Source organism: Orbicella faveolata, unplaced genomic scaffold (genome assembly GCF_042242905.1).
Source record: "Orbicella faveolata isolate gen_17 unplaced genomic scaffold, um_ofav_v1 contig_12, whole genome shotgun sequence".
NCBI lineage: Eukaryota > Metazoa > Cnidaria > Anthozoa > Scleractinia > Merulinidae > Orbicella > Orbicella faveolata.
In genome coordinates, this window is record NW_028301539.1 from 175,680 (window position 1) to 187,500 (window position 11,821).

General features: G+C 38.0%; 2 protein-coding genes across 2 annotated transcripts in view; one reads left to right on the plus strand and one right to left on the minus strand.

Annotated features, from left to right (window-relative positions):
- Positions 1-2,798: 2,798 nt before the first annotated feature.
- Positions 2,799-8,626, minus strand: LOC110040120 (allatostatin-A receptor-like). Its single transcript, XM_020745307.2, has 5 exons — positions 8,177-8,626; positions 6,698-6,838; positions 5,995-6,265; positions 4,808-5,062; positions 2,799-4,226 (listed from the first exon to the last, which is right to left on the minus strand). The coding sequence occupies exons 2-5, from the start codon at positions 6,802-6,804 to the stop codon at positions 3,837-3,839; spliced, it is 1,023 nt and encodes a 340-aa protein (XP_020600966.1). The 5' UTR covers positions 6,805-6,838; positions 8,177-8,626; the 3' UTR covers positions 2,799-3,836.
- A 2,206-nt stretch (positions 8,627-10,832) lies between these two features.
- LOC110040124 (uncharacterized) overlaps positions 10,833-11,821 on the plus strand; it is a 26,957-nt gene continuing 25,968 nt past the window's right edge. Inside the window, exon 1 of the mRNA XM_089283620.1 lies at positions 10,833-10,949. Coding sequence (XP_089139746.1) covers positions 10,833-10,949 — 117 coding nt within the window. The remainder of the gene's footprint in view (positions 10,950-11,821) is intronic.

The window sequence follows — 11,821 nt, forward strand, 5'->3', positions numbered from 1 at the left end:
TATAATCGCTGTGAAATTCAATATGCTTAGGATCGTGATTTATTCTCCGCGCGCCTATTTGCCACGTTATTACATCCATTTTGAAATCACTAGTGATCCTTGTAAACTGATTGGCTCTCAGTACTGCGATATATTCTTGAATCCCACTATTTTCGTGCTCTAAATCGCATCTTTTTCCCCGACAACGAGAATGGAACACTAAAAAAGCCAACCAATCAGATTTCAATGCCAGAAATCAAATTAACGGAAAGCCAGCGCAATTTACTCACGAATCACGCTATTTTGTGTCCTAAGTTGCATCTTTTTCTGTTTTGCATACAAAATGAGATGTAAATACGCTTCTGGTTCTGGTTTTAACAAACCGTCTTCTGTATCAAATTATGAAATATTGGTACTGGCCAAGGCGATTAAAAATCGATGTATTAAAGTGGTAATTGAGCTTCGTGTCGAGCAATTTTGGTCTGAAATCATGCTTGTAATTTCAAATCGAACTCGTGCTGCGCGCTCGTTCAGTTTTGAAATCACACGTATGATTTCAGACCAAATTGCACTCCATTCAGTTCAATCACCATTATGAGTTGTACTCTACTCGGTCCAATTACTATTACTAATAATAAATATAATAATAAATATAATAACAATAATAATAACTGCGAAAAAAACTTTTCTTAAAAACATTTAATAAATTTTTAAACGGTTAAAAAGTACTCGACATATCGACGTTCTTAGACGTCATTATCAAGTAAAAAAAACAGTATGAATATTCTATAAATTCAAGGAAAACAATAGTTCATTAAAAGGAAAGGTAGCATAAAAATATGCTACAAGCTAAACAAAGAGTTTAGCACTGATGGAGTCACTCTGAGTGTTAGGGCTAGGCCTCAGTCCCTTGATGACAAATTTCCCTTGGCACTTCTTGAGAACACGAAATTGGTCCTCATTAAGGAGATTTTTGCCGAGTATTGTAAGTCAGCATTACGTTGTTTATAAATTGGCATGTGATCTGTGTGGTGCAGATTATGTTGGTTATACAGCCCGACATCTTCATCAACGCATTGCAGAACACAAGTATTCGGCTATCGGTAAACACCTTTTAGAAGGGCACGGTTCTTAGCTAAAAACACCTGCTCGTGTTCAATAAAATTACAGGATAAAAACGAGGTAAAAATCTGCGGTCTTCAAGGCATGCTTAAAATGTAAAAGTGACCTCATGTCACGTATTGATTTGTCAAGACTGTTCCATTTTCTGCTATTCCTTAATATAAAAGGCCTTGTTTTCCATAATTGCGTCTAACTCGCGGTAAGTGAAAATTGGATTTACCACGAGTATTACAAGAAAGGATGTCACTGATTCGCTTTGTATCAAACTCTCCTGGAATTCTCTGGCCGCAGGAGACAGTATCCAAGAGGAGTCTCGAAGTGGATTTTATACGTTTTCATGAACACAACTGAGTAAGTAAAGGTTAGCTGAACTAACAACGCTTCGGATTGACACATTATTGGGAGTGTATTTCCGGACACGTTTACATACTTCTGTAGTCAAAGCTTAGATTGCATGACTGCGTAATGTGGGTCCCAGTCCCCGACGAAACTTAAAATCTATAATGCCATTTACATATTCAAAAACGAAGACACAGCGGTGTAAGACCTGTCGGTGTTGGGGACATATGCTTTTTTGATGATTAGATTCCAAACACAGTCCATCAAAACCACTCTTTCTAAAGAAAACCTAACTAAATGTCTTTGACGGAGTAAACAGTCTATGAATCATTCTGGGAATTGTAATTATACTGACAATTAGCTTCAGGACAGTGACAAGCATGCAGCAGTGTCTTGTAAATGGTTGTCTATCAGATATCTCTTCCCTAAAATGTGGGGTACCACAGGGATCGATTCTAGGCGCACCTTTATTTCTAATTTATATCATGATGATCTTTCCAATTGCTTATCATTCAGTCACTGTCAAGAATGTGTGCTGATGAAACCCACATTACATATGTTGAATCTGACTTAGGATCAATGCAGTATAGTCTGACGCATGATCTGCAAAAACTAAGCAAATATATGGCTTAGTTCTTACAAGCCTTCCCTGAACACTATACTAAAACTGAATTTATGTTGAATGGCTCCAGACAAAAACTGAGCACTCTGCCTGAGACACTTGAGCCCTTTACTGATAATGTTCCAGTGGAACAAGTTTCCTCTGTGAAATCACTTGGAATATCTATCGATGAAAATCTAACCTGGCAAACACACATCGACAAACGTTGTAAAAATATCGCCTCCGGAATTGGAGCCATGAAACGAATTTTAAACCCTTTGTTCCACGATCTACACTTCTCAGCATATACAATGCTCACTTTGACTACTGCAATTTAATCTGGGGTAACTACGGCAAAACGCTGATAGGCAGGCTACAGAAGCCGCACGTGTGTTGACTTCTTCGAGTTATGATGCTGATGCTAATTGCCTGCTTTAGCAACTCGGATGGAAAGATCTGTACGCCCAAAATGAAATTCATAAAGCTTTGATGGTATATATGTCTTTGAATGGTCTTGTTCCAGAATACCTCTCATCTAAAATTTACTAAACGAAATATAACACGCTACTCTTTAAGAGACTCCAAAAGCACACTAATGGTTCTCTTTCCATGACCTCAAAAATATCTTTAGTTTCAGTGGTGCAACCCTCTGGAACGGGCTACCCTGTAGCCTTAGAGAGGCTAACTCCCTTAAAGTTAAAGCCCTTGCTCAATCTCGAATGTATAAAATAGATACACAGCATTCATGGAAAACAGGTTGTTATGAGTACATAATTTTTAATCATATAGTAAATAAATTGTATATATAATAAATGATAAATAAATTGTCTATATTGTAAATGAAGTTGTAATGATATATTTGTAAACCTTGGTGAAATTTTTACCGTGTCTAAAGAATGATTAAAGATTTAAAAGATCAAAGAAACCAAACAGCGGAAACAAATGTTTGTTTAAAAGTAAACTAAAAACGTGGCTTTTTAAACGAGCATTTTTAAGTTGAAGTTCTTAATTATATATCTTTTTAAATATTTATCTGTTTCTGACACTTTCCTAATTTTTTCACAGTAGGCATTTGTTTAAGATTTAATTTCTTGTAAGCGCCATTGAACCATTGGGAAATGGGGCTATAAAAATTTTAATATCATTATTATTAAACGCACATGACATAACCCTGAATTGACAAAACGAACTACAAAGCGTGGCTAAACCAATCCGTTGCAAAGCATGGCTCAAATACTCAGTCACACATTAAAGCGTGATGAAATACTCAATTACAAAGCGAGGCTGCACCACTCAGTTACAGAGCTTGGCTTTACTACTTACAAAGCTTAGCTGATTGTTTCAACTCACGATCAGCTGATGATGAACTACATTAGGGTTTGAGTAAGTAAACTCCTGACTACAAAACCAGCACCCTAAACACTTATCACAAATGAAGCATTTCTCTGAAATGCTATTCAAAAAACTTCGAGAGCACGAAGCATTATAATGTAAAAAGGATGTTCAAATGAATCTTCTATCTCGATATGTTATAAATCACGTCATTATATTATAATATACATCGAATTTAGTTTTCGTCTTTGAATCTCTAGCTTATTTCGAGCAGCTCTGTATTTACTTTTGTAATTAAATGCTGTTTTCGTAAACTGCAGTTTTTCCTCAATTATGCCAGTGTACAAATAAAGGTTGTCCACTTGTATCATGACTTGTTTAAGAGACTTCCTTCCATACCTGAGGTCTATGGATGTTTCCAACACCATGGTCCGTAAAAGCCATCAGGTTATCTTTTGTCTCCTTAAAGCATTGATGAACCTGACTGATCCACGGACAATGTAGAGCTGCAGCCCGCACCCGCATTGTGGGCCGCATGTGGAGTGCTGCCGGGTTTCCCGATTCTGTTAGGTTCCCTGGATGCACGAGCCCCATTTACAGTTGAAGACTTGCAGCATATCACTCCTTTCAACTTTTCCTTGAATCGCTCATTCAACAGCGAATAGACAAAAGGGTTGACAGCAGAATTGAACATGAACATCGTGTCGGCAATGGCGTACGAGTGAGGACCAAACATGGAGATATCATAGTAGCTTAGAACGTAAACGAATAAGGCAGTAATCCAACAGACTCCAAAGATGGCACTGACAGTGATCACGCTCAAAGTGGCTCGCTTCCGCACTCTCAAAACTCCCTGAAAATACAACGAAGACAAAAACTGCTGGAATAACCACAGTTGGTGGAACTACTTTATTACGAATCAACTCATTTAATACGGCTGTGACAGTTCTTAACCAACAATGGATTTAGCGAGGCAAATCCAAGGGAAATGGTTTTGAGTACGAAGTTCGAATTAGCGGGATCCAAATTTACAGACTTCGCATCAAGAATTGGTCATTTTCATGTTGTTTTTCGTCTCTGTTGTAATTGAGGAATATCAAATATCAAAACGGGCTTTGCTCAAATGTCGCCTCCGTTTGAAATAGAGGCAAACGCTAAAAAAGATTCTACTCTTAGACCTCTTAGCATGTGTTTTTTAATTTGTTTCTCGCATCAGATACCTTGATTGGCCAGAAAGAAAACGTCGCCCTCTTACAACTGAAAACTGTTATTTTTTTGCGGTTTCAGGGCCTCAAAATGGAACCTACTCTGCTAAGGCTTCTCACTCCTGGTTATAGTAAATAGTACGGTAACCACGCTTATTTAATGGCAAAATCTGCTATTAATTCCCCAGCTTTCAACTTGTGGCTTAACGTATTTTTCCTAAGCTCTCACCCTCTGTCGATTGGGAAGCTCGTTGTCATTACTCCTTTTGAACCACAACATATGTACAACTCTGGAGTATAAGCCAGTCATCACCATCAAGGGGATAAAAGCCAACCCAACAAGCCAAGTGGTCTCATTGGCCACGCCCATCCACTGTTCAGGCCACATCCACTTGCAGTCGCCTGTTTCTTTGTCGAAATTTGTAACCATAATCAGTGGTATGTTTAAAGTCCATGCAAAGATCCAGCAACAGGGAATAATCACCTAAAGTCGGCCAAAAATAAACCACATATTAACATGCTGAATGAGACTTCGTGTTGAAGAACTAAACAGCGGTACGTGCAAATCCCCGGTTGATTGCCATCCGGGTTTTTTTTGGGACGCTGTGACTGGAAAAGACTTCACGTTCTCAATAAAACTAGCACTGCTTATTTGTCATTCAAACGTGAATGTCGTAATGCCGGAAACGAGTTCTAAAAAAGATAGAATTTTAAATTTGAATTTAAAATTTAAATTTTATTTTTTATAATGTAACTAATAGGAGTTGGACAAAAAAACTACAATAAAAAAGTAACTAGAAAAATATAAATAAGTGAAAAATTAAGGCAGCTGTGCAAACAATCAAAATTTGTGATTGTAAAAGTGAAAATCTAGATATTCTTATCATTTTATGACAGTAACGATATATTTTTCATTTGTGCTAATAAGGTAAAACTCTGTAAACAGCTAACGTAAGAAGGATCACCCTGCAGACCCAGCGGAAAACTACAATCTAAGAGGTCCTGCAGGAATGGATATAAAAAAAGTCGATGGTGTCTTTAATGCCCCCATGTGGGAGATAATAAAAAGGAAAATAAAACTATCGGAGGTGAGGTCAGCCAAACATAAGGCATAATGCTATCATGAGATGATACCCAATACTTCATTTTCTTACAAAAGTGGTTGTTATAATTTTGAAATGACGTAATGTTTGGAGAAATTATAATTCAGTATGGTGCAAACTGCGCATTTGCATCGCATACAGATACAGACACCGCACAATGAGGCAATTCACGACATCGATTTTGTTTTAGCAATTTTTTATATAACTTTCTCAGCTATATTCGTGAACCCAAGTTACAATCAAAACAGGGTGTCTAATCTTACTCATCAAAGTCACTCAAAACTTCATCTTATTGTTTCTTCATCGCTCCTACCTTCAGCTTTCGCTTTGTGAGCTTCCCTCTGCTACCAAGCGGACACGTGACCGTGTAGTATCGTTCAACGGCGATGGCAACCAGGGTGACAGACGAGGCAGCCGCTCCCACCCACGCCACGTTTCCACCTGTTAGAAACCTACATAACCATGAACCAACGATCCCGTCTGGGTGAGTGAAGGCTCTCTTTAAGATGTGATTTGGAGCTACAAACGTCGCGAACGTGATATCTGATATGGCTAGGTTCACAAGTAAATAATTGATTGGACTCCTGTGGAGTTAATATCAATCTCGACTCAACAACTAATGCATGAAGCTCAAGTCTGGAACTCTATTCTTTAAAATAACAGTTCGGAGAAGCCTGATGTATGAGGTACTCTTAGTGACGAGAGAGAGAGAACAGGAATATTATAATATGATAATCACTTCCACTCAGCCACTCAATTCATTCTACCATGAGGCCCAGATGGCCATATGTTACTTATGACATTCCCTGTAGAGATGTTTATCGTAAGTCATTACATTCTAATTTATGCTGAGGAAGCCACAAAAAAGCCCCAGCTCCAGATAGTCTGGTTCTTACTTTCTCCTCCCCAGCAACGGGGAGTAACGAGCTACTGAAATTTTTACTGAAATAACCCTTGAGATTGTTTCCGAACAATAATACGTATAAATGTTAGAGTTACAGTCATTGTAAGCTTACCTCATATCTTTATTTACTTTTATAATAAAACAAACGAGGAGGTTTCCAGCAATGTCGATAATGATAAGGGTGGTGAGTATTGTCGCTACGGCAATGTCAGCGGCCATGTCTGAAGTCTGTCAATGTTTATAGTCACTTGACCTAATAAAGATGCAGAAAAAACGAACATGTATAACAACGCTTTTACACTCATAAATTGACAGGACCTACCTACATTATATTGCCAGGTAAATGTACTACTGAAGGACCTCTCAATTTAAATAGACGATATTGAGGTTAAAGAATAATGAAAAGGTTGAGAGGGATAGGCATTTTTTATGGACTAAGTAGGGAACTAAAACTAAGCCCATGGCTCATCGGGAATCTCGGATGATAATTGTTACCATATCATTATCATAAACACATTTAGCCTGGTTAAAATAATCAGTAACACCTGTGCCATCCATTGACAGTCCCTGATATTATAGGAATAAATTTAATTGGTATTGAATGAGATATTCGTTCCTTTTCGAAAACGTCAAATGTTGATAGGTTTCCATGACTGTGAATATTGCATCGCATTTTAAAAATTGGCACGATAACTCAATTTTGCGCGTTCTTTCATACTACGATATCCCGATCGGGTAAATTTCTAATAAAAACCCTAATTATATGAAAATCTTTCTCCATTGAAGCATTATTCTTACATATTCAAGCTCATCAAAAATTGGGATTATTTTAATTGTGCAAAACAATGTCATGGTCGAAAGAACTACTTGCAATCAGATCAATCCTCAAGCCTTGTTAAATCTCGTTGGACGCAAGTAAAACTAACTTCTAGATGTATAAGTCTTTTACTGAAGTTCAGGCCAAACGAGAGTTGAGGGACGGGAACCAGTACAAACTTGACCAGAATACACGACAGTCGGCTAGAGTCGTGAGGAGTGCATTAGAGTTTCCGGCAGGCAGACCAGTGGCAACGAAATGCCCTCCTGTGAGCTCACGTTCTTCATTTTCGTTTGGCTCTGGCTGAAGACTGCTGTTTTACAAAGGTTCAAAAGTCATCATTTTGGAAATGATTTTTCGCTCATCAGCGATTATCAAGGCGATTGTTCACACACTTGCAAACCTTCCTCTTCTCGTGATGGCGCCCACCGACTCAAAACTCTATTTCGCGATATGGTTTCAGATGTATTATAAATGACTTCCGTTGGAGTTTCTTTGCCGTGGCGTAATCGGGAGACAACTTGGTTTTCCTTTACCTTATTTCAATCATGTTTAGCTTATATTTTAGCCGTAGCTATGATCGGCAAAATTCCCATTTTACGATTTACCGACAACCCCTACACTATTCGGCAAGACTTCTTTGGGCTTGTTTTCGTCAATGGAATCGTAAATCGTTGCTTTGTATTACTATGGCAATTTCTACGTATTTAGTCTTCTACAGTGTCTTCTAGCTGACTCTAAATTATCAAGTAACTTGATTATTCAGGGACTTACCTTTTCTTTCTACAGCGGCCTTTAGCATGTTCCTTCTGTTCCTAACATTGTATTATTCCCTGTACATGTTCTGACGACTATTCTTAGTTTTAGAAGTGTTGGGCTGAAACAGAAACCTCGTCATATTTGGAAACAGGCGGATATTCAAGTGGAACAGCCTAATGTGACGTAATTAAAAGCCGAGTGTCTGTGACAATAGAAGCGAACAAGATTGTGTTCTTGATGACACCTTTCAGTCTCCTCAAGGACTGCCGAGATACAATAGTTATCCACGCTTGAAATACATAGTTCGTGTGAAAGCCAATGCGCCACAAAATATATTAATCTGCTTAAAACCTATGTTTTTTTTTATTTGTGCAAGGGAACCGAGCAAGATATTGCGGTGTGTTGATTGATATGGAAAAATTCCACTGTATTGAGGTCAACTGAGAGACAGTGTCGCATATACAGGAAGCATTTCGCTCGAATGTTTTCTAAAGAGTTCCATTTAAAATCCATTGTTCTTAGATATTTGTGAGAACACGTCTATTTTTAGCAAGCAATATACTGACACAATTTATCTCTTTCACGATCGTGTTGAGTTCATTTTTTTAGTCCAATGGAAAATTATGATTATGGATCACACTTCACATTGTTATCAAGAATTGCTGAAGGCCATTTCTTTTTTTGCATTGGGTACAAAGGCGCTTGTATATAACCCTATTTAATTTGAGTCAGAATTTTTTTGGTGAAATAACCATTGAACATAGCAGACTTGACGCACTTAGTGATAAATTCAAATGTAGGAGGAAAACCAATGTTTGTAAAGAGATAACCGCAAAAACTTATTGGTGAAAACAATGTGCTGCGAGGGAAAAATTAATAAGAATAAAGAAAACAATATGGCTTTCAAAGCTCTTGCTATCAGATCTGTGGACCACAAGGCAAACATCTAGGGGTTGGAAAACGTCTAAAATAATATCTTTTACCTTCTCACTGTACTCACAGCGGATGAAAGACATGCGGCGAGTGAAACTGAGCAAGGCAGTCATCAAATTGATCTCAAAAAATAATAACACACCAGCGGATTCCCAGAATCGACATTTGCCGTTGCGTCTCGGCAGCAAGAGTTCGATATTGTCATGAAATTAAAATCAGGACGTATAAAATAAAATGATTTATTCTCACTAATTGAGCGCGCTTCATTTGGTAAAATTGACAGGTCATATTTCTTGAGGCTTCATTTTCGCGACTGTAGAAAATTAATGAACCTAACAGGCGATAACATTCATTGACTTTATTAGCAATTTAGCGAAAATGTCCACCCGCTCCCAACGATAAAATAAAAAGGCAGCTCTTTGTATGATTAGCATATGACCGTGTGTCGAGAAAATGAAAACAGCGATTCGAAAAGAGAACGTGACGAATAAGAGGGCGTAACAGGAAAGGAAACATTTTGCGTGGCTAAAATGACAATCCATTTCCCCTTACTGAAAAAAAGACGGTATACTGTATAACATTTATGTTAATTTTTTTCCTAACCGGATAGCACTTTTGAATTTTTTTTTTCTTTCTTTTTTTTTTTGCATTTTACCTGAGTCCACACAGATACAACTTTCAAATTGTTTTTAACCGCGCGGCCATGGGCCGAGCGCGGTTCATGTTCTACCCTTGGTTTATTTTTTTTAATTTTTTTTTTGTCGGAGACCAGACGCAGATCTCCACTCGGCCAACTTTGAATTACGCAATCTGTAATGTTTACTCGCCAAACCTTGTCAACAGAAATCTCAGATTACAAAATCACGCCGAACCTACACGTTGCAAAAAAATCTCTTCAAAACCCTGACATCGAAGCGATATATCACTTTAGCGTTAATAGCTACCTCATATCGGCAGTATTAAAATCTATTCGTTAACAATCCAGCTTCATCATATTAAAATTTCAACGAAATCGAACAAAACCAGAACTAAATATTATTAAATTTTTTTTGTAACCTAGCTTCATTGCTTGGGTCGACAAAGGAAGCGACGGTCGCCCATAGCCACCGAAACACATTAACATAACCAGTGAACCTACGTTTCGGTCAAAAAAATCCAGGATTATTGCCTGAAAGCTGAAAATTTAAGAGGAACATCTTTTTCGAACTTTTCTCAAGTTATTTAGACGAAAAAATGACCTCGGCGGACTCCACAAGAGAACGAAACAAAAAACAGAACGAGACGGTGAGAAGAGCCGATAATTTATTCACCGCGTGGCCTTAGTTACGTTAAAGTTAAAAAAACCTTACTTCTGGATAATTTCAGCCTTACAAGTCAGCAACTGGTCCCAAATTACTTTCTGTATCCTTACAAATGTCCTGACTTCCATCTCCGAAAGATTTGGCCGCAATTTTTTAGCAAATAAACATTTCGCCGACAGCAATCACCATTACGGTGGCTTGCAACTAATTCGCTAACTTTACAAAACCCTCCCGAGGGGGGGATATGACGAAAAGAGCTGAAAAATGATGGCCGGAAATAGAGTAATTTTCTCAGCTTCCAGTGTGCCAAATTTGCTGGAAATAGGTTCAAAACCGATATTTTTTTTTCGTTTTTTTTCTTCGGGTCACTCATGCTACCAAAACAGTTAACTTTTAAAAGCGCGGTTGTAAGATCTTAAAGATCTTCTTGTTTAATCATGATTCCTCAAGCACCTTCACTTCCGGGCATCTTGAATGGACATGATAAAGAAAAGCTCAACATGTTCAGGGCAAGTGTTGACAAAGGAGAACGGGAAATGAAAAGTGCTGTAGAGGTAAGTGAAATGTCTATAAATAAAAAACTAAGCTTATTGAGGCGTCCACAGGGGGTTTGAACACGTGAAAAAAATGTTTCTTTTTTCGGCTTCTTTTTTAAACTGAGAACTAGGATCTTGCGTTTTACTTAGAAATGAGTCATTTTACCTGAGAACTGAGGAATCACGGAAAAATTATTATGCATTGATTGACATTCCAGTAAAAATATCCAGACCCTTTTTCAGCTATAGATGCTGCATATGAGTATTCACTGTATTATTAAATGCGTTTAATTTACTGTATTCTTAACCCATTGAGATTGCACTTAATGTATTCTTGACCCAAAAAAAGGACGCGCTGAAAACCCATGGTTACTGTGCCACTTGTGACGTCATTCATCTTTATTATACAGGTTTTATTGATCAAGCTTGTTCGGTCGAAATAGCTGGATATTGGCCAAGCTTATTTATTGCGCGTTTATACACGTAAAAAAAGAACGATGTCAATATCCGTCCATCTTGACCGAGCAAGCTTGGTCAATAAAGGATTCATAATATATATATATATATAAACACTATTTTCTTGCGGGACACAGCGGGTAGTCCCGAACGAGCAAGATCGTACCATTTTGCCCGCTTGGGTAGCCAATCACAACGCAGGACTCGTTTCATCTTGCCCGCTCACGGAGCTAGCCATATAATAACATTCGATACTGTTTGCAGTCGCTTTTTTCCAAAGAGTGCTTATCCTTGAGAACGCGAAAGCAAGACAGGCAGTCATGCCCCAATCGCTTCTCGTCTTTTAAAGCCCGCTCTCTACGCCCTTTCTGATCTTTTATTGAAAAACAAAACAAACTTCAAGCAGCAGAGGCCACGGTACACGGCTCTATTTA

What these genes read in the sequence shown, in the direction of transcription:
- LOC110040120 (XM_020745307.2), bottom strand. Translation starts at nt 6,804, where the DNA reads ATGGCCGCTGACATTGCCGTAGCGACAATACTCACCACCCTTATCATT. An exon ending in TCACAAAGCGAAAGCTGAAG is followed by an intron (nt 5,063 to 5,994) that starts GTAGGAGCGATG and finishes GGCCGACTTTAG; the next exon opens with GTGATTATTCCCTGTTGCTG. An exon ending in AGCTTCCCAATCGACAGAGG is followed by an intron (nt 4,227 to 4,807) that starts GTGAGAGCTTAG and finishes TTGTATTTTCAG; the next exon opens with GGAGTTTTGAGAGTGCGGAA.